Source organism: Chelon labrosus (assembly GCF_963514085.1).
Source record: "Chelon labrosus genome assembly, chromosome: 18".
Classification (NCBI taxonomy): Eukaryota; Metazoa; Chordata; class Actinopteri; order Mugiliformes; family Mugilidae; genus Chelon; species Chelon labrosus.
Window position 1 is genome coordinate 2,186,694 of NC_140351.1, and position 23,444 is coordinate 2,210,137.

The following is a 23,444-nucleotide window of genomic DNA, read 5'->3' on the forward strand; positions in this document are numbered from 1 at the left end:
CCAGCAGACAGTCGTATGCAGAGATGCACAGATGTCAGCAGTAACAGTGCTGTACTTTAATAGATGTCTGTGCTTGGTTATCAGCCACAGCTGCTTCATTAACATCATGAGTCATATTAACAAACACTGAGTTCTTCTATTTATTTATAGCGTAATCTCTGCTAGAAAGTAGCCAGATAAATGACATTTCATTTCTAAAAGGACATGTCTTGTAGACGTGGTGTGTTTCCTCTGGAGTTAGTTAGTTAGTGTGGATGCTGGGAGCTAAAGAAGAGGCTGGCTTTCAATCCTAGACAACGATGCACTTCTTAGAAGAACAACAACTAAAACCAAAGAGCACAAGTAGTTCTGAGTTCCTCTGACATCTAGAAAAGGTCAGAGGTCAGACAGGTGTCCCAGTTACTTCCTGGTCATGGTTTGCTGTATCTCTGAGCAGTGAATGGTGGACGCGTCTCCTGTCTCTCCTGGACTGGAATTAAATCAGGTCTCAACAAATGAAAGAGCTGTCACGCCTCGTCACTCTGGCCTATTTCTCAGGTGTGTTTCAAGACGTGCTGCACAACAGCTCCAGCTGACACGTATGTAAACAGTGGACAGTAGAGTGGATGATGGATTAGCATTTAGCATGGAGCTAACACTGTCCATCAATGTAGGTCCTGGAATGAATCCTTCCTCTTTTCTCTGTAATGTCTGATCCAACCTTCTAAATGATCAAGGACAGCACAGCAGCTGAGATCCAACTCTGGACAGAGATCTGTACAAGTCAACAAATAAATGAAGCTAGTTTTATGCTCAGGGCTAACGGGGTAAAACAGCTGTTGACGTGGACTCCCAGGTCACAGTGGGATTCTTCAGCATTCAGACGGAGAAAGCAGCACAGGACCAGAACCAGAACAGAACCAGACTCAGTCAAAAGAGACTGGTTAGCATCCAGCTGAGCAGCCTAGCGCTGCACCTGCACAGCTGACAACAGGTGAACGTCACGTTGGTAGTAAAGTGGCATCAGGTGCGTTTGTATCAGAGCTGTTTTCCAGATAGCAGCACAGTGTGGGACCCATGTCTGTGTTATCAGTTCATCAGTCATTGTGTCATGGAGCTAAACCTCCCTGTCTCCATGTCACATTTAATGTCAGTCTTATTCTTCAGAAGTCAGCACCTGGAACAGATCATGTCTGCTCTGTGATACTGTTCCTTTCACTCCAGTTAAAGCTTTGACTGTTTGTTCCATCATCACTCCATGAGTCTGAACTAAGTCACACTAACACGCTGCTATTAGACTCAAACAATCCACTTGATCTGAAAGATTCATTTACTAATCAGTCTTTTCTAGCTACACTTTCTAACTGATTTCTACAACCAGAGTAAAACACTGTTCTCTAATGCTGTCCTGGATTTACCTGCACAGTCTGATCCACACCCAGAGAGGAGGAGCTCACCTGAGCAGGTGATCAAGTTTCATGAGAACAGGGAGGGAACTCTGAGGTGGACAAAACAAACACACAGACAGAAATGTGTGTGTGGAGTTTTCTTGGAGTGTGTCTCTTTAAAGACTTGTTGGTCCTGATTCATCTCAGACTGACTCCATTAGAAGAGGACGAGAAGACAGGACCAGCCAAAATGAAAACTCCAACTGGTCATCACAGAGATAGCTGTACAAGAACTAACACACACACACACACACGTCACTTCCGGTAAACGGAGCAGAAACGAAACTAAAGTTTGTTCAGACTCCATTTTGATTCAGAGTAGAAGGAGGAAAACTGAAGGTTGAAGCGACGTAAGTGTTAATATTCTTCTTCTTCTTCTTCTTCTTCTTCTTCTTCATGTGGACTGTAGAGGGAAGAAGAGTCAGAATTTAACAGTTTGATTCAACCATTGAAACAAACTAGTGATTAATCAGTTGTAGTTCTGCTGCTTTTATTAAACTGTGTAGTTTGTGTTTTACTTCCTGTTCTCAGTCAGACTGACTCTGATATTATATTATATTATATTATATTATATTATATTATATATGACCTTTAATGTTTGTTTCGGTACTGAAAATGTGTTTGTGTTCTTCCGTGTTTTTCCTTCCACTGCTTTTATTTTGTATTTCCTGTTTATTTAGTTTATTTTGAAAGGAACGTATCCGGATGTGATAACCGTTAATGACAGTAACGGAAGTTGGAACAGAAACGATAATTCTCTGTGTTTGTGTTAAATTAAATTATCGTGTTAGAGGTGAATGACTTTAATGATTTCTCCTGTTTCTAAGTGTTTTGAGTTCATTTTTAAATAAGTTAGCTAACTGCGTTGTTAGCAGACAAATGTAGCATTAGCATCAACTGTCACTTTGAAGACTGCAGAGGGACCGTTGATGCTAATGCTAATGCTAACGGTTTTCCTTCTTTAGTTTGTTGGACTTTTCTGTTGCTTTGTTAAAGTTTCACTGAACTAAATGATTAATATACATTATAGAATCATTTTACTCTTCTCTTCCTTCAGTTTGAAGCTAAATTATTTTTATGCTAAGCTAACAGCTACTGACGCAGCTTTTTAACTTCTGTTCTAAAAGTCTGGAAGTTCATTTTTACTTTTTAAAGCTTAAACACAACGTGTGCTTGTGGTTTTCTGTCCATATTCTAAAATACACAAGTGTTTATTTTAACTTGACAGATAAATCTTTAATAAAAACTACAGTTCCCATCAGTCTCTGATCAACCTGGAGTACTGTAACTGAAGTTGATGTAAACTCACTGAGTGTTTCTGGTTTACCTCTCAGACTGACTGAAGTCCAGAAGATGGAGGAAGAGGAGGACAGAGTCAGCTGTCTGTCTATGAAGAGTGACTGGTCCAAAGGAATAAATCCTCCACACTTCAGAGAAGAACCTGGACCCTCAGACACAAAGTAAGAGAACTACTACTAACTTGTTCATGACTCATTTTAATCACTTCTGTCAGTTCCAGTTTATTTTCTGTCTCTGATGGTTGATTCATTTTTACTAAAATACTCTGAAAAGGTTTTTGTGACTCCAACATAAATAGTGAGTCCTGTCTTCCTCTCAGCTTCTCTGACAGCTGTCAGTCACCTAGAAAAGCTGTAATCTAATCTCAGAGGACTGTTACAAACATGAAACCATCTCATTATCTGCAGCAGCTGTAGTTTGTGTGTTTACTGCTACTGAAATGACTTTATCTCAGAGTTTATCAGTGATTGATGAGAATAAAACATATTTGTTTCTGCAGAGGTCAGTACCACAGACAGAGACCAGAGTCTCCAGTATCCAGCTGTCTGTCTATGAAGAGTGACTGGTCCAGAAATGATCCTCTAAACTTCAGTGAAGAACGTGGACCCTCAGACACAAAGTAAGAGACTGTTTCTACTGTAAACTGACCTGATGGAAGATGATGATTTTAGGATGAAGCAGAAATGTTCTGCTGAAAGATTTCTAGTCATGATGCAGATGTTTTAGTGCAGGTAGGTAAGATCCTGGTCTGGGTTTTAGAAGCAGGAAGTACTCATGGTATTTGTGTAGTAAAACACCTGAGAACCTCCATTTCAGAATGTCCACTCATCAATATTCAGATATATTTGTCCTAATGTTGAAGTGTGTAAAGATGTTCAGCTGGGCTACTAGTGGATGGATTGAACTGCAGTTTTCTCCTCCTCCCATAGTCAGTGTGTAGCAACTAGCCAGTATAGTTAGAATGTGATCTTTATCTGATCAATACTCCCTATCAGTCCAGTTCACTATCAGTAACACTTCTTAGACTCTTCTAAGCTCAGTTCAGACTGAACTAACTCAAGATAAAACAGTGAAGGACATAATCAGCTCTCTTTGATGGAAGGCTTTTACTGTGAAGTCTCTGCAGGAAGTGTTGAGTTTGTATTAACAGCAAACGGCAGGTAGATGACTCAGTGTTTAATAAGACAGCCAGATAGGAAAAGCAGTTGATTGGTGTTGATGAAAGCAGGAGAGTTGAAATCAAAGGAAGTCAATTCAAACTTTTCCTGTTCTCTGTGAGCGTCTGAGCTTCTGGACAGTGATGTCAAATGTTGACAATCTGCAAATGATTTTAGTGATGAAGAAATGTGTTGACAGAGAGAGGAAGAGGAGTCATGTTTCTGTGGAGGAGCAGCTGTCCTGCTGTGCTTTGTGTCAGGACGTCCTGAAGGATCCAGTCTCTAGCAGCTGTGGACACTGGTTCTGCAGACAGTGCATCACCTCATACTGGGACCAGTCTGCTTCATCAGGAGACTCCTCCTGTCCCCAGTGTGGACCAAGATCCAGAACAAGTAAGACTGTACATCTGTCTGCTGATGGACTCTTGATAAAATCATTTATTAGTTTCCTACAGTTTTATTTATTCTCTTTTCTTTCCCTGCACTTCACATACCAGCCTTATTTTACTCATAACTGAGCTTTGTTAATTACTGTTGATATAAATTAATCTGTTCCTGTTGTGACCAGCCACTAAGAGGCTTTTATTGTGAAACAGCCAGAGGAAATGTTTGTCACCTGATTAGCAGTATTTTGTTGTTAGTGCAGTTAAAAACAAGAGATGAACATATTGCTCATCATTTTATTAGTGGATCAGTCTTAAATGTTACAGAGAGGAAGGAACAACCACAGTGAGCTGTTAGATGAAGAGCTGCAGACGAGCTGCCTCTGCTGTCAATCAAACACTGACACGCCCCCTCAGAGGCTGATAGAACAAAGAGCATTTCTAATGTTTCCTCTAAAAATGAGTTATTATGAGAAGAAAAAAACTCTTTACAAAACATTTTAAGTCAGTTTTCTGTTCTTTGTGACTTCAAACAGGGATGACTGTTTTCTTTCTGTCTCACGTTTGTTCTTCTTTCCAGCAGATGTTGGTCTGCAGAAGGTTTTAGATGAACATAAGATCAGTCTGAGGAGGACATGTGAACGTGTGACTGAAGGAAGTGATGTAACAGGAAGTGGTACCCTCCTCAACAGGATCTACACTGAGCTCTACATCACAGAGGGACAGAGTGAAGAGGTTAATACCCAACATGAGGTGAAGCAGCTTGAGACAGCTTCCAAGATGAAGGCCCTCCATGACACTCCAATCAAGTGCCACGACATCTTTAAAGCCTTACCTGACCAACAGAGACACATCAGAGTGGTTCTGACCAACGGCGTCGCTGGTGTTGGAAAAACCTTCTCAGTGCAGAAGTTCACTCTGGACTGGGCAGAGGGTTTGGAAAACCAAGATGTCAGTGTGGTGATTGTGCTTTCGTTCAGGGAGCTGAACTTGATCAAAGATGAGCAGTACAGTCTTCTCAGGCTGCTCCATGTTTTCCATCCAACATTACAGAAGGTCACAGCAGAGGAGCTGGCTGTCTGTAAACTTTTGTTCATCTTTGACGGCCTGGATGAAAGCAGACTTTCATTGGACTTCAACAACAGTGAGGTTGTGTCTGATGTCACACAGAAGGCATCAGTCAACGTGCTGCTGACAAACCTCATCAAGGGGAAACTGCTTCCCTCGGCTCTGGTCTGGATCACTTCCCGACCTGCAGCAGCCAATCAGATCCCTCCTACATGTGTTGACAGGGTAACAGAAGTACGAGGCTTCACTGATGCCCAGAAGGAGGAGTACTTCAGGAGGAGGTTCAGTGATGAAGAGCAGTCCAGCAGAATCATCTCCCACATCAAGACATCCAGGAGCCTCCACATCCTGTGTGGAGTCCCAGTCTTCTGCTGGATCACTGCTACAGTTCTGGAGCACATGTTGACTACAGAGCAGAGAGGAGAGCTGCCCAAGACCCTGACTGACATGTACTCACACTTTGTGATGGTTCAGACAAAGAGGAAGAAGAACAAGTACCATGAGGGACATGAGACGAGTCCACAGGAGCTGATGGAGGCTGACAGGAAAGTTCTTCTGAAGCTGGGGAGGCTGGCGTTTGAACATCTGGAGAAAGGAAACATCATGTTCTACCAAGAAGACATGGAGCTCTGTGGTCTTAATGTGACAGAGGCCTCAGTGTACTCAGGAGTTTGTACAGAGATCTTCAAAAGAGAGAGTGTGATCTTCCAGAAATCAGTCTACTGCTTTGTTCATCTGAGCGTTCAGGAGTTTCTGGCTGCAGTCTACATGTTCCACTGTTGCACCAACAAGAAGACAGAGGTGCTGAAGGACTTCCTGGGGAAAGACCACCAGGTCTCCACTGAGTCTCTGGATGACTTCCTGTATGGAGCCATGAAGAAATCCCTGCTCAGTAAAAATGGTCACCTGGACCTGTTTGTTCGCTTCCTTCATGGCCTCTCTCTGGAGTCCAACCAGAGACTCTTAGGAGGTCTGCTGGGTCAGACAGTGTCCATTCAGAGACTCTTAAGAGGTCTGCTGGGTCAGACAAAGAACAGTCCAGAAATTATCCAGAGAGCCATCAGCAAGCTGAAGAAGATGAACACTGATGAAATGTCTCCTGACAGAAGCATCAACATCTTCCACTGTCTGATGGAGATGAACGACCTCTCAGTTCATCAGGAGATCCAAGAGTTCCTGAAGTCAGAGAACAGATCAAAGAAGAAACTCTCTGAGATCCACTGCTCAGCTCTGGCCTACATGCTGCAGATGTCAGAGGAGGTTCTGGATGAGTTGGACCTGAAGAAGTACAACACATCAGAGGAGGGACGACGGAGACTGATCCCAGCTGTGAGGAACTGCAGAAAGGCTCAGTGAGTCGTATCATTAACAGAATCAATCAGATGTTCATCAGATGATCACCTCACTCTGTTTAATCCTCATTCAGTCTGTATCTAGAATGTAAATGATCTGATTTTACAACAGGTTTATATGTTTTCTAATCACAGATTTACTGGATGTAGACTCTCAGAGACTCACTGTGAAGTTGTGGCCTCAGCTCTGAAGTCCAACCCTTCCTATCTGACAGAGCTGGACATGAGTAATAATGACCTGAAGGATTCAGGAGTGAAGCATCTGTCTGCTGGACTGGAGAGTCCAAACTGTAGACTGGAGACTCTGAGGTCAGTTCACTGACTGGAGCTGTTGTAGGTTTTCTTTATTTATTCAGTTCAAATCATTGACTGATGTGTCAAATGTTCTTTAGTTGATAAATGTTCAGTATTTCAATGAGCACGATTATGAAGAAGTTTGTTCTTTTTCTCATTTTTTTTCCAAACACCTGAAGAACACATCATACATCATACATTTAATTGGAGATCACTTTAATACTTTATTCAGATTGAGGGGCTGCAGGTTGTCAGAGATCAGCTGTGATTCTCTGGGACCAGCTCTGAAGTCCAACCCCTCCCATCTGAAACATCTGAACCTGAGTAACAACAAAGACCTGAAGGATTCAGGAGTGAAGCAGCTGTGTGGTTTTCTGGAGAGTCCAGACTGTAGACTGGAGAAACTAGAGTAAGTTCACTGTCTGTTACTGTTGTAGATCTGATATGTTTAATCACCAACTGAATCTAATTCATGTTCATCCAGAACTTTCCTCCATAAATCTGTAAATGTTCTTTAGTTCAAGACGAGTGTTTGTATCAGAAACTGTAGAAAATGTCCACTGTTAGTTGTTAAAGTCAATGAAGCTTAAAGGCTGTTAGGACACAGTAATGCAGGGGAGCTGCCTCTAGGGGGGGCACCAGATGAAACATGTCATGGTGTAGAACAGACCTGGGGCCTCATGTACGAAGACTAGCGTGGATTTCCTTCTAAAACGTGGAGCACGCTCAGATTTAGAAGCACATTTCCTTCGTACATCCCAATTGACCTATGGCTAAACCACGCCCCCTCCACTCACTAGGACAAACAATCAACATTCGGTGACAGGCGCTATGGCAACTTTCACAGAAAGAGACATTTGTCAGGAGGCTATCGATGATTTTTGGAGTCAGAAGGATTACATTTCATCTCGAAGTGACCAAAAGGGTCTACACTATGCGTTGGAAGGTTATATTAATGATGTTATCATTGAGAAGGTCGGTAAGAAGCTTCTACTTCAGGTAGGTTTGCCAAAGTACAAAAACTACATAACAGGCAAATTAACTCCGAGGAAACGAAGTGAAATGATGTACAACGCAGCTAGAAGCTAACATTAGGCTAGTCTAATGTTTTCTAACGTTAGTCTAACGTTACGTTAAGCTAACGTTAGCCTAACGTTACGTTAGACTACGTTGTTAACTAATAAGTCCTTTGAACAGATGTAGACGTCTTTGTTGATTTTATTCACGTTTAGTTGGTGGTGTGGTCTTCCACATAACTAATTAATCCAGAGCAGACACTTCTCTCGGTTGAGATATGGCTTTGGAAAGGGTAAAAAATAGACACCGTTGTGGCCCAGCCTCTCAGGATACCTAGTATCGGAGTTGCAGGTACCCCATGCACACCGTTTGACCATTTTAAACTTATAATGTCACGAAAAAACATATAAAAACATTTAAAAACGAACGAAAACTGACTAACTGCAATGCATTTCAATGGACCACGCCCCCTTTTAAATATCTCGACAGATGATCCAGACAGAACATTTATTTCGTGGTGTCCTAAGTAAACTGTGTGTATGGCATCAATATATTGGTTGTGTCCATTTTTATCATGTGTCCTAATCTTCCATAGTCTAGTTAATGTATTTCATGTATGAGTGGAACATATTTAGTCTTGTTGATCTGACATTAAACCGCACTGAAAAACAAGGAGATGAGGCAGCCAGTACTTCTGCCTCATGGAAGAGGGCGCTAGTGAGCCACTGCTTCATGCTGTTGCTCTTCTTCTACTCTGAGTCAACTCTACTGTCCAGGTCCATTTATTGGGATCTATTCTTTGTGTGAAAGATAAAAATAGAAGATTGTAAATCTAAACCTTCAGTCAAAACAGGAAGTGGTAAATGATGGAAGATATTCTGTTAAACAGTCTGAATTAAAAATGGATCAGATCATCAGAAGATTTAACAACTCAATATTATAATTTGATTAAGGTGATGATTTAGTTTCAATTCTAATCCATATTTCCATTTGTCTTTATTTTTTCTCACTGGCTACTCTCATGTTGAATGAATGAACTGTGGAGTTGTGGCGGCCAACGCTCTCTCTGTCTCATTCTGTCTCTTAACTGCTATAGATTGACATTGGTCCTTTGTCCAGATATGAACCTTATACCTGTGTAAAGAATCCTCATTGAGATATGAAACGTAACCAGTTAGTGTGAAAGCAGCCAACTGATGGAGAATTGAAGCTGTTTCATTGGGTTCATGATTGTAAATGTAGAGGCAGGGATGTGTTTGTCACTTGTCACCAGGGCTCCACAGTGCGAGCACCTCGTCGCAAATGCTGGTAAAAAATAGTTCTGTGCGAATTGTGAAATGCAATTAGTAGCACGTGTGCGACTACCGAAGTTTACCGTTCAATAAATGTTTTATGATGTGTTGCTGACGTTTGGAGGTTGAGGCCGGTTGTGCTCTTGAATGCAGCCTCAGCTGAAAAAATAATAATAGGTGATTTACACGTAGTGAGCGTGGTTGCTGACGTGCTGCGGAAGGCGGTTAAAGGCAGAGGGAGAATCTATGGCAGGGTCAGCGCCGTCGTTTAGGGGGGAAAGGTGATGACAGGTCTAAGGGCCCACAGCCCATCAGGGCCACACACAGCCCCCAGTAGCCTCTACGACTACATTATATTCATAGTAATGAATCAGAACTAAAATAAAGCCACAAAGTCACGACATATTTTAATTTTAATAATTTCAATAACCCTCTTGGCCCCTTCTTAAAAAATGGTTTGGTCCACACCGCGGATTCGAATTGAGCGCGAGCGAACTCCAGCAGGGAGTGAGGAAGATGAAGATGATGGAACAAAAAACACAGATCTGGAGACTAGAAAAGACTAGAAAGGGAGGCCAGGGCTAGGAGCAACAGAGCAGGGGCCCAGGACATCAACATTTTATAAGAATGGTGAGAGTAAAACTACCGAGGGCGCCTCTTGTTCATTCATTCATTCATTCATTCATTCATTGTCTGTAACGCGTAGCTGACGGGGCCAGGGGCTGTAGCTTACCTTAGCTGTCAATCATCGGGTGAGAGGCGGGAAGTGGCCAGTTCATTGTAGAGCAGCGATTCCTAGTGTAGATAACTGAACGTTACTAATGTGGAGGCTATCTACAGCGGACTGTGTGTTTCACACATATTACTGTCGGACAGTGCTCCAGTCAGCACCAAGCACCCGCTCACTTACCAGGCTACACTGAACTGTATTATGACGCATTCAAGTTCTACTCAGTAATTATGAGCATTAGGCGAAGGTCAATAACGTTATCATGATGTGTTCAAGTGTGGTCTTGTAAAAATGTGTTCGCTATTGGTGGGACATTTGAAAATACAAAGAAGTTAAATGTTCCAACAAGATTTGTTGTTGTTTTCACAGCGATATAAAATAAAATAAACCATAATGGCTGACAATAACAAAAAGACAATTTAGATAATAATACTCCAACTCATTGTTGAGTGATTATACACCAGGCATCAACAGTAAAACAAAGAAAAACATCATAATACACAGTTGTAAAAAAAAAATTTGATATTATTTCAGGGGCCCAGAATTCCTAGCAGCAGCCCTGGGCAGGGGCCTCATTGAGTCGATCGTGATCGACCGGTAGATCTCTAAAGTAGTGCGGGTAGATCACGTGCCATTGAATTTTAGTCTAAAACATTCATCTGTTGCAACTCCAAAACAAACAGCAAGACAAACGTTCATCTTTATTTATTTTACTTTATATTTACAACATACCCTCAGTTCAGCGGCATAAATCCACAGCCACGCACAACTTCAACAACAATCAACAATCAAGACTACCGTCTTTCTGAAAGAGACAGCGCTGTTGTTCTAAAGGTGCAGTGAACCAATTGTTCTTATAAAAATAAAAGCAAAGATGGATAGAGCTTTTAACACTGTAGCAACAATTAATATGACAGTTAATGTGAAAATACAGGTTTAATGCTGACTGGCAGAAAACATTCCCGTGGCTCCTTTACCAAAACCAATTAATGTAAGTACTGCAAAGCTCAGAAGCAGCTGGAAAGTCCGTTTATGTCACAGGCAACGTGAACTTCAGACGAGATAACTTAGTGAAACACAGTAAATCACATTATGAACCTGCCTGTTGTATGAATGTTCTATGTTATAACACAGGCCAGATAAGCTTCAGTCTGTGCAGTACTTGTAAAACTTAAAAAGATATGAATTGAATTGTTTTGCTTATAAATGCCTCCTCGTTGACCTCATATCACTTTATTAAAGAAATACACATTATTTGGTAACTTTTCATCGTGCCCCTAAAATTATTTGTGTGCTACTAGATTTTTCAACTTAGGAGAACACGTGCTACTTGGGACAATGCTAAGCTCAAGCCCTGCTGGTCACCAGGGGCAGTGGGTGTGACTGGGGTTGAATGATTGCCTCATGAATATCACCTGCACCTACCTGTCAATCTGTTCTGTCTGATACAGAGAGAGGGGGAGGTAGGGGAGGGGTTTTACTGTTGACCTCTTAAGCTATTGTTCATCATAGTTTAGTCCTGCAAGTCCATCTGCATAATAATATAACAAGAAGTATGTGTTATCAGAAGGATCAAAATAAAGGCCCTTAAATAGCAGTAATGGTTTCATGTTTCCTCCTTGGACTCAGCGTGTCAGACAGAGCTCCACTTTCTCCTCTCAGTGACTAACTTAGTCCTGATAGTCACACTACAGTAAATCTGAGCCACCAACCTCAGCGTACGTTACTGGTGCACACCAAGCTGAGCCACCTGCTCTGCTCTTTAACATCCTCAGATGGATCCTCTTGTTTTATCTCTTCCTGAGCCTATGCTCTTTGTTATTTATGTTGTGGCTCGTGTGGAACTTTATTACAGTTTCATTCAAATGACTGGCGTTGTCATTTTATCTCCATAACCGCTGTGCTATGATGACGGGTTGTGTTAGCTCCACGCTCATTTAAAGTTGCTGCAATTTTAGTTGAAGGCGTCTGAAAATCTTCTAACATTTCCTCCAACTGATCTGCTTTCTGCCTCTGATCCTGAGCCTGTCATCATCCTCTTTGCTCTTTAAAGTGGAAGCTTGTGCTAAATTTGTTCCATTCTATTGAAAATGTTAGTGTTTGACTTTAATTCAAATGTGAGAGCTCATTGTTGTGATGTGATTATTTTGTTCTATGTGTGTTCTGGTCATTTGAGCAGATTAAACATGCTGCCTTTAATATGGCTATAAAAAAGATGGTTGTGTTTTTAAAGGTGTGGGGGATTGGGGGGGTGTCAACCTGGTTGGGACATAGAAGGGGGGGCACAGCCAAAAAAGTTTGGGAAACGCTGCAGTAATGTTGAGCTGCACATTTAAAACCTGAACACATCTGATTGAATTATTCATCATTTAATCTACATCTTTTATTCTTTATTCAGATTGAGGGGCTGCAGTTTGTCAGAGATCAGCTGTGATTCTCTGGGACCAGCTCTGAAGTCCAACCCCTCCCATCTGAAACATCTGGACCTGAGTTACAACAACCTGAAGGATTCAGGAGTGAAGCAGCTGTGTGGTTTTCTGGAGAGTCCAGACTGTAGACTGGAGAAACTAGAGTAAGTTCACTGTCTGTTACTGTTGTAGATCTGATATGTTTAATCACCAACTGAATCTAATTCATGTTCATCCAGAACTTTCCTCCATAAATCTGTAAATGTCCTTTAGTTCAAGACGAGTGTTTGTATCAGAAACTGTAGAAAATGTCCACTGTTAGTTGTTAAAGTTAATGAAGCTTAAAGGCTGTTAGGACACAGTAATGCAGGGGAGCTGCCTCTAGGGGGGCACCAGATGAAACATGTCATGGTGTAGAAGATGTGAGCACCAGGGACGTGTGGTCAGGGGAGTCATGTGAGGTAGTGCCTCACCTAGCATCATGAAAAGTAATGACAATAAAATAAATTATACTATTGATAAAATAACTTCTGCTATTTATCCATTGGTCTTTGATATAAATCCATTTTCTGTATGATTCCAGTCATTTCAATCATTTTTATTGTCAGAATCTCTGGATTTAAGTATTTCTAATGTGAATACAGGGAGCGACCATATATGGTCATATAGGGAGAGACACCAGTTGAGGCAGCAGGAAGCAGAGCCTCGGATTGCGCAATCTGCCTGTGGCTAACTGTGTGTATGGCATCAATATATTGGTTGTGTCCATTTTTATCATGTGTCCTAATCTTCCATAGTCTAGTTAATGTATTTCATGTATGATCCATGAGGCAGCCAGTACTTCTGCCTCATGGAAGAAGAATTAAAGTGACAGTGCTCTACTGGAGTCTGTGCAAAACGACTGCATTCAGTGCAGAATGTATCTGTGGTTGGTTGTTGGGGGTCAGGGGCTACAGGGGTCCTCCAGTGTTCAACAGTCTCACAGCCTCCAGGAAGAAGCTGGTCCTCAGTCTGGTGGTCCTGCTCTTGATGCTCCTCAGCCTCCTGCCTGAGGGGAGAGGAACAGGGTGGGTGGAGTCTCTCTGAGGGTGATGGAGGAGGAGGAGACATCGTGGATCCTCACAGACTGTGGCCTGTCTGTTAAGAAGTCCTGGAATCAGTTGCAGAGTGTGGAGCTCAGTCTGAGTGTTGTCAGTTTCTGTACCAGGGTCTGTGGTCTGATGGTGTTGAAGGCTGATGTGAAATCCACAAAGAGCATGTGAACATCAGAGTCCTTGTTCTCTGAGTGGGTGAGGGCTGTGTGGACCACAGTAGATATGGCGTCCTCTGAGGATCGGTTCTTCCTGTATGCGTACTGGTGCAGGTCCACAGTGACGTCGATGCAGTCCTTGATGTGGACCATGACCAGTCTCTGGAAGCACTTCATGACTATCAGGGTGAGGGCTACTGGTCCATAGTCATTCAGGCTTGTCACTGTAGACGTTTAAGGAATGGGGATGATGGTGGTGGTCTTCAGGCAGGTGGGGGCCACCGCCTGTTGGAGGGAGGTGTTGAAGATGTCTGTCAGCACCTCGCTGGTGTGTGCAGCCCCTCAGCACCCACCCAGAGATGTTATCTGGACCAGCAGCTTTGTGTGGATTAATCTTCCGGAGCATTGGTCACCAAACTACGGCCCGCGGGCCGACTCCGGCCCGCCACCCCCCTTTGACCGGCCCCCCAGCCCCTCTGCCCCGCACCACTTGAACCGGCCCCATGAGGCAATCCCCAAAAGTCGTCATGGCCTATTTTTTTTAATTGCTTCTTGGAAAATAATAGCATGTCTGCATCTGGTATTTTGTTGATTGTTTCAGTTAAAAATTGATATTTAGTTATAAAATGAACTATATTTGCCGAATTTTCATCACATGCTCGAGATCATAGCCGCGAGAACATATTCTCAGTAGGGGGTGCTGAGAAAAAAAAAGCTCTGCGCTGCAACTCGCTACATTAATAATAATAAAAATAAATATCCTACCAGCGCGGCTTGACTCCTACACCATGGCAATATTGGTACATGCAGCAGTGACACATAGTCAGCAGCGTTATTTATTCACGAAGCCACCCAGAAAATACACAATGATACAAGTGAAGCATGTGTAGCCTACGTGTAGTATACACACTGATATGAATCTCATTATTAGAAATAAAGAGAAAGTCATGAAACGCAAGACATGAGATCAGTTCTCAATCGGAAACCGAAAGGAACTTTTAATTCAAAGATAATTCAGAGCTGATTGGTCGTAGGTTTGTAATGACAATGAACCCGGAGCCTCGGCCACATTCATTAAGCGTGCAAAAATCTTAACTTGCACAAAACAATATTAGGCTACATACACATACATAGTGGAACCAGAACAAACAATGTGTCACAGAGTCCGTGTAACTGTTCATGGTGCTGATCACTTTGGCAACAGTAAACAATTTACCACAGCTGTCCATGTAACTGTGGTGCTGAACACCTTGCGTAAAGTCGTGCTGCGCAGTTGCAGCATTTGAAAAAGAAACGTGACTTACCGCCTGCATCACACAACTCCAAATGTGGCCTTCCTCTCCGGGTTGGCGCTGATCAGACCGCGACAATTCATAGTTATTAGTGTTTCCAGCAGTTTCTTTTTTCCACACATTTTTCACTTTATTTCGTGTATTTATTTTTGGGTAAATACATTTTTGGGGTGCAGCAGCCCCACCAGCAGGGGGAGCTGCAGCACCCCCAGCACCCCTACTTCCCGCGGTACTGCTCGAGATCAAGCAGTGACAGACAACGTATAAATAATGTCTACTGAGCATGCTCACCTGGATAGGCATAAGAGCCGGCTAGTTGTTCTATTACTCATATTATAATTTCAATGTTTTTTTTAAATTCTTTTATTTATTTTATAGGCCTATTTATTTGACCTTTATTAAGTGCTGCACACAATTATTATTAATATTATTATTAATATCAATAGGCCTACCTATATTTTTATCTTTATTACAAAATAAATAAATGGAATACCTGTGGTATTGCAAATTAAAACAAAGTGTGAAGACTCGATTACTACTTTTGCAAAACACTAGTAAAGCTAAACAAATATGTGCCAGGAATCAAGTGTTGATATAGTTGTGTGGATATAGTAGTGGGGATGGCTGTGCCAGGCTAGTAATCTCTACTACACAATGCTGGTGGTCATTTTGGTCTGGGTCATACAATTCTATGTTATATAGCTGACCAGGCCCCGGCCCCCCATCACAGTCAGGAACGATAATGTGGCCCCCAGAGAAAAAAGTTTGGTGACCCCTGCTCTGGAGGGTCCTCCTCACTTCTGCTGGGGTCACACTGAGGGGCTCTTCTCCTGGTGGGGGGGTGAGTCTGGTCTAGGTCCTCAAAGCGGCCGTAGAATCTGTTGAGAGCGTCGGGTAGAGAGGGGTCCCTGGGGCATTGTACATCTCTGATGTTATAGTCTGTGATGCACTTTATGCCCCTCCACATACTCCGTGGATCGCTGGACGTGAAGTGTCCCTGGACCCTCTGGGCGTATGCAGCCTTAGCCCTCTTCACTCCTGCAGTCAGCTGTCTTCTAGCCGCCCTGAGTGTCAGACTGTCACCAGACCTGAACGCAGCATCCCTGGTTTTCAGCAGAGAGTGGACCTCTGCATTCAGCCAGGGTTTCTGGTTCAGGTAGCATGTTACTGTCCAGGTGGTGGTGACATCCTCTGTACACTTGTTGATGTAGCTGAGGACAGCAGATGTGTGTCCTCTAGATCCAGCTCTCCCTCACAGACAGCTGCCTCTCTGAACATCTGCCAGTCTGGAAACAGTCCTGCAGCACAGGGACAGCATCACTGGGCCACACGGTGATGGTCCTCTGTGTTGGTGTGTGGCGTCTGAGCAGGGGACGGTAGGCTGGGACCAGCATGATGGAGATGTGGTGGAGAAGCTGAGGTGGAGGTGGGGGACGGCTCTGTATGCGTCTGTTTTGTTGGCGTGAACACGGTCCAGCGTGTTATTTCCCCGTGTCGCTATGGTGACATGCTGATGGAACTTAGGCAGTGTGTCTGTCAGGTTCACGTGGTTGAAATCCCCCACAATCACGTAAAAAGCCTCCGGGTGCTTGTTCTGGAGCGAGCTGATGTTGTTGTGGAGCTCCTTTAGCGCATCGTTAGCATTAGCACCCGGTGGATGTAAACAGCCATAATAAACACTGCTGTAAACTCAGGAGGCAGATAGTGTGGCTGCCATGTCACAGTCATATGCTCTATGGCCTCAGAGCAGTGGCTGTTCACCACAGTACAGTTCATGCACCAACCTTTATTCACATAGAAGCATAATCTGCCCCTGTGGGCTTTCCCTGACAGCTGGTTGTGGTAAACACAGAAGAGAAGCTGGCCGTCGATCTGGAAGGCTTGGTCCGGCATGTTGTCGTTCAGCCAGGTTTCCGTCAGACAAAGCACTGCACAGTTCCTCATCTCTCAGGAAACCCCCAGCCTCAGTCCAAGTAAGTCCATCTTGTTGTCCAGGGAGCGGACATTGGACAGGAACAGGGACGGGATCGGTGGTCTTCCAGCGTTAGCCTTTAGCCTAGCTAGCAGTCCGCCCCGTTTGCCCCTCTCCTCCTTCCACCCACACCGCTTCCTCTTGCCCTCTGTCTGGTGTGATCTGCTACACCAGTCCAGTGTCCTCAGGAGCTGCAGTCTGCCCAGCAAGACTCTTGAGTCTGAGCACCGCTGTTGTTGTTGTCTTTATACCTATTGGAAAGGTTAGTCTGACTATGAATGGACCACCTGACAACTTCTCTCCAATCAACAGCAGAGAATAGGTCCAGAATTAGCGCTGAGACTTCAGCTTAACCACTGTTGAAGAAAAAAACAATCCAAGTCTAGTTCCAAGTTTGCTGCAGTGGTGGAGGTTTATTGGAGTTCCAGGTCATGGTGAGCCTGCCGACACAGAGTGGATCTGAGACCAGAGACTGACCCTGAACGCAGGGCCAGAGCACAGATATACCCTGTCCCCGGGTGTGGTTGCAGACAGTTCCTGATTAGATCGTATAGTGGATGTATATTGGTCAGTCGAGAGCAACTTTACACAGGAGGGTGAACTCAGTAGGGGGCAGGGGTGGCTCCCAGACATGATCAGAACAAAAGGACAAAAGGACAAAGGAGTGACACTCAGGTAGTATGATCAAGGCTCTGATCAGCAGGGGAGAGGAGATGGGGAGGGTAGACAAAGGAGTATGATCAGGAGGCTCTGATCGTCAGGGGAACAGAGACAGGAGAGATCAACATATGGCTGGAGTTGCCCCAGACGTGTCAATTCCAATGTCCCTTCAAAGTTTACTTCTTCACCACCTTATGGGTAGAAAAGGAGAAGCCCCCAACTATGTGTGCACACAAGTTTGATTCTATCTGGGCTCCACCCGAGGACAATAGGAGGAGCGCCGCCTTTAGTGGATCAGTAGTTTCCCATGTGTAGCCGAGGCCGGCTCTAACTGGTTTCTACAAGGTGAAATATTAGAGTGTGGTGCATCTGATCTAGTGAGCAAAGCTGCAGCAAAGTGGTCAACAAGCCCGTACCTAGTACGATAGAAGAAGACTTCTTTCTGTTTCTGATCTCACATAACTCTTTAATATCCAATATTGTTATTGTTGCGTTGGTGGCTGAACCATCCCTTCTATTAATAAGGTCGTCCAGCTGCACCTTACACGCTTCACACATAAAGATACTCATTGAGATATGAAACGTAACCAGTTAGTGTGAAAGCAGCCAACTGATGGAGAATTGAAGCTGTTTCATTGACTTCATGATTGTAAATGTAGAGGCAGGGATGTGTTTGTCACTTGTCACCAGGGGCAGTGGGTGTGACTGGGGTTGAATGATTGGCTCATGAATATCACCTGCACCTACCTGTCAATCTGTTCTGTCTGATACAGAGAGAGGGGGAGGTAGGGGAGGGGTTTTACTGTTGACCTCTTAAGCTATTGTTCATCATAGTTTAGTCCTGCAAGTCCATCTGCATAATAATATAACAAGAAGTATGTGTTATCAGAAGGATCAAAATAAAGGCCCTTAAATAGCAGTAATGGTTTCATGTTTCCTCCTTGGACTCAGCGTGTCAGACAGAGCTCCACTTTCTCCTCTCAGTGACTAACTTAGTCCTGATAGTCACACTACAGTAAATCTGAGCCACCAACCTCAGCGTACGTTACTGGTGCACACCAAGCTGAGCCACCTGCTCTGCTCTTTAAAATCCTCACATGGATCCTCTTGTTTTATCTCTTCCTGAGCCTATGCTCTTTGTTATTGATGTTGTGGCTCGTGTGGAACTTTATTACAGTTTCATTCAAATGACTGGCGTTGTCATTTTATCTCCATAAGCGCTGTGCTATGATGACGGGTTGTGTTAGCTCCACGCTCATTTAAAGTTGCTGCAATTTTAGTTGAAGGCGTCTGAAAATCTTCTAACATTTCCTCCAACTGATCTGCTTTCTGCCTCTGATCCTGAGCCTGTCATCATCCTCTTTGCTCTTTAAAGTGGAAGCTTGTGCTAAATTTGTTCCATTCTATTGAAAATGTTAGTGTTTGACTTTAATTCAAATGTGAGAGCTCATTGTTGTGATGCTGATTATTTTGTTCTATGTGTGTTCTGGTCATTTGAGCAGATTAAACATGCTGCCTTTAATATGGCTATAAAAAAGATGGTTGTGTTTTTAAAGGTGTGGGGGATTGGGGGGGTGTCAACCTGGTTGGGACATAGAAGGGGGGGCACAGCCAAAAAAGTTTGGGAAACGCTGCAGTAATGTTGAGCTGCACATTTAAAACCTGAACACATCTGATTGAATTATTCATCATTTAATCTACATCTTTTATTCTTTATTCAGATTGATTAACTGCAGTTTGTCAGAGATCAGCTGTGATTCTCTGGGACCAGCTCTGAAGTCCAACCCCTCCCATCTGAAACATCTGGACCTGAGTGACAACGACCTGAAGGATTCAGGAGTGAAGCAGCTGTGTGGTTTTCTGGAGAGTCCAGACTGTAGACTGGAGAAACTACAGTAAGTTCACTGTCTGTTACTGTTGTAGATCTGATATGTTTAATCACCAACTGAATCTAATTCATGTTCATCCAGAACTTTCCTCCATAAATCTGTAAATGTCCTTTAGTTCAAGACGAGTGTTTGTATCAGAAACTGTAGAAAATGTCCACTGTTAGTTGTTAAAGTCAATGAAGCTTAAAGGCTGTTAGGACACAGTAATGTTGAGCTGCACATTTAAAACCTGAACACATCTGATTGAATTATTCATCATTTAATCTTCATCTTTTATTCTTTATTCAGATTGTGGAGATGCAGTTTGTCAGAGATCAGCTGTGATTCTCTGGGACCAGCTCTGAAGTCCAACCCCTCCCATCTGAAACATCTGGACCTGAGTATCAACAACCTGAAGCATTCAGATGTGAAGCAGCTTCTTGATCTTAAGAAGAGTCCAGACTATAAACTGGAGACTCTGAGGTGAGTAGAGGGTTCCAGTCAGTCCATGCTGCTTTCATCAGTATTGTCCTAAACACAGTTAGTATCAAAGATCCAGTGTTTCCTGTAAACCTGCAGCTTCTCAGTGAAGCTGTGAGAGGAGAATGGAGACAGGCTTCAGGATTGGACAGAAAGACAGAGAGAGAGACAACAGTCAGCCAATCAGATGAGCCAGAAGCTTGTTGTGATCATGTGTTTGAGTTGATGTGAAGACGACTGTTGTTGTTGTGTTGATGTGTCCAGGAAATAAAGCTGGATTCCAGCTGACAGCCTTCCAAGATGTATAGAGACAGTGGTGGTCATTCATCAGATCTGATCAACAACTGATCACAGCTCTGAGATCAGTCTGACTGAAGCCTGCACATCACAGAACCAGCATTACATTTAGTAACCATGAGCAGAGTCATCACATGTGTCATTAGTTCGATCAGATCTCTTCAATGACAGCCTCCATGTTTATTAGTCAGCTGATCTTTGTTTAAATGGAGCAGCAGTAAATCCATCACTAAAGTGTTGGTGCAGTAATGAAGCGTTCAGGACTCTCAGCAGTTTATTAGTCAAATCTGCAGAGGAAACAGACTTGATGCTAAAAGTCTCTGCAGGTCTGTGTGTGTTCACTCCAACACGTTAACATGAAGCTGAAAGGAAGCTGGCTGAGCTCCACAGCTGCTCCACAGCTGCTCTGAACAGGACTGAAGTCCCTGCTGCTCTTTCTACTGGATGTGATGATGAAGGGAGACTCTGGAAACACTCCTTCACCTCCTCTCTTCTTTCTCCTCCTCTCTACAGGTGGAAGTGGTGATAAGTAGGACGGTGTGTGAGGTGAGAGGATGAGCTGTGTCCTGATGCAGAAGCAGCTTGTGTGAACAGAGACTCTGACTACAATCTAACATTAACTCTGATCATAGACTGTATAGAATTAACTGCAGTTTATCTAGTGGCCGCTAGAGGCACATTTCCTGTGTGTCAGCAGATATTTTGAAACTTATAGGAACAGGAACCTTCTTGCTGTGAGACATCAGTGTTAACCACCATGCCACTGAGCCGCCCAACCAGAAAACAACTGAATTGTATTATTATATCGCTTAATCAGCTTTTATAACTTGTTATATATAATATTATTTTAAGGATGCACAACAAGATAACAATAAAATCCAATAATAATCATCATATCTTATTCAGACTGAGATCATTTCACCTCAGACACCTGTAGGTTTTGTTGGGTGACTCTTAAATGACCTCTGACCTCCTGCTCCAGATGTTTCATTCTGTCGTCTGATCACAAACAGAAGCTACAACTTGTCGCCGTTTTGAAATGTTTATTTATTTATTTACAGTAAACAGGACATTCATTCATTTACAAACCCGTTCCTATGGTAACAGAGCTTATCGTTTAACGTCCAGACCTCGTGGAAGTACGGAGCGCTCGACGTCGTCGTCCGCACAAACAAAGCTGGAAATGAAAGAGGACTGAAGCCTCTAGGAGGAATATGTGACATGGCTCTTTAAAACAGCAACGGTCAACACAAATTATAGTAAAAAAAAAAAACTGCAAGAGCTAAAAATCATCAAATATTTTCCTCATGGCACCAGATACAAAAAAACAAAGGAAAAAATACAAACACTTAAAAGAGTTAAGAGCTCGTTCTGTTCAGAGGAAATGGAGAAGAAGAAGAAGAGTTTGTTTCTGCTCAGATGCTAATCAGTCTCTTCAGTCGTTAGTTCACATGCAGATCCTTTAAATGAGGACTGGAGCCGCTGTACACTCTGAACCAAACTCAGAATTAACTCTGTGGCGTCAGGATGTCGTTAGTAGACTCTGTTTGGAAAACTGTGACGGGTGTTATTTGGGAACATGCAGCTGCCAGACTTTTAACCAGAACCAGAACCAGAACCAGAACCTCATCAAATGGACGCCGTGTCACTTCCTCCCACTGGTCAAACTGAGGCTCGTATCCCAGGGATACGGGCGGCGCCATCTTGTTTCAGTTTGGATCCAGAGTCTGATCAGAGCCACGTTCCTCCTCTAGACTCACTGGTGTTTTGTTTTTTCATGCACTTATTTTATTTTAATTTACAGGACAGCTTCACAGAGGAGCTTTAGAATCTATGTTGTCCACTGGCTCCCAGTACGTTTTAGAAACCATTTTAAACTGTTACTGATTAATTTTAAAGTTCTTGGTGGCCAGAGGCCCGGCTGAAATCAAAAGGGGACAGGGTGTTCACAGTCAGGGGCCCCAGGGCTGCAGAACGATCTGCTCGAGGAAATCAGGTCAGCTGTGATCTCCTTTAAACCTCTGTTTTCATCAGAGAGATTTTCCAAGTTTTTAACTTCTGTTTTTAAAATTGCAGATTTCTATGTTTCTGTGAAGCTCTTAGTAAATTTGTAAAGTGCTAAATAAATAAAGATTATTCTTACTGACAGATGTTATGTATTAGTGAATGTTCAGATGGGTCGACAGAAGGTTATTTATGGCGTCTAATATATGAACATGTTTTAACCTCTTCTTCGTGGTGACAAATTTATTTCAGTTCTCTAAAATCCATTTTTACCCTGGCTCTGATAATACCTGCTTTTACAAGACTGTACACGCTCTGAAGTCCTGAGGGTTCATATTTAGACCGACGTCTTCCTCTGCTTTTAAATCCAAATGTTCAAATTAAATCTTCATTTACAGAGCAGCAGACTTTACAACCTACAGGTCCTGGGACGTCTAGAGAGGCTGAGGCTGAAGCTCTACGGATCTAACATAAATAATAATAATAATAATAATTAGAAACTATTTAGATATACTGTATTATACACATATTTGCTGTTGACGTCACACAGTTCACTGAGATGTCATGGAATTAAAGGTAAATGGTCCGTGTACATTCTGGTATTTAGTTTTATTTTCTGGTATAAAATAAAAAGTAAATAGTGAGTGTTTATTAGATTTTTTTAATTTAAATTCCCCAGAAAAACTAAACAGGACTACTTCCTGGACCAAGGACTGGTTGAACTTCTGTTTTTTAAATTACGTCAGTAGAAAGAAAATTAAGCCAAAGATTGACTTGATTATTTTTTTTTTAATAAATTTGAAATAACAAAAAATGCATGGATCAGAATGTTTTAGTTTTTGCTTTTTAAATTTAAAAATAAACTCTCATTTATTTATTTTCTATTTTACTTGAAATACCCAAAAGTACACGGACCGGTGTATGAACTGATTTACGAGTCTTTATGGGTCTTCATATTGCACTCAACTCAAACTCTTATAAATGTGGATTTTCTTCAGAGAAACTCAGAGAGAATTGTGACATAGATGACAGTAGTGGAGCTGCTGATGAGTCGTATGTGAGAAGATCCTTTAAAAGCCAACTACTTAAATAACAACAGCATGTGATCACACACTGACTGAGTAGAAATGGAGGGTGTATTTTATAATCAGGAGCTTAATGTCGTTACTGTGACAACACTAACTTGTCCTCCTTT

General features: G+C 42.7%; 1 protein-coding gene across 5 annotated transcripts; it reads left to right on the forward strand.

Moving 5' to 3' along the window:
• Positions 1 to 1,676: 1,676 nt before the first annotated feature.
• LOC311503145 (NLR family CARD domain-containing protein 3-like) lies at positions 1,677 to 23,444 on the forward strand. 5 transcript variants are annotated; one of them, XM_084565695.1, is made up of 12 exons: positions 1,677 to 1,777; positions 2,762 to 2,887; positions 3,226 to 3,345; positions 4,083 to 4,276; positions 4,847 to 6,304; positions 6,347 to 6,686; positions 6,822 to 6,995; positions 7,213 to 7,389; positions 12,418 to 12,591; positions 19,322 to 19,495; positions 19,778 to 19,951; positions 20,759 to 23,444. In XM_084565695.1, exons 2-12 carry the CDS (start codon positions 2,781 to 2,783, stop codon positions 20,769 to 20,771), a joined length of 3,105 nt encoding a protein of 1,034 aa, XP_084421821.1. In that variant the 5' UTR covers positions 1,677 to 1,777; positions 2,762 to 2,780; the 3' UTR covers positions 20,772 to 23,444. The 5 variants fall into 5 exon arrangements, with proteins under 5 accessions (XP_084421821.1, XP_084421818.1, XP_084421820.1 ...); XM_084565692.1 differs by having other exon boundaries at positions 4,847 to 6,686; XM_084565694.1 differs by having other exon boundaries at positions 4,850 to 6,686; positions 20,759 to 23,443.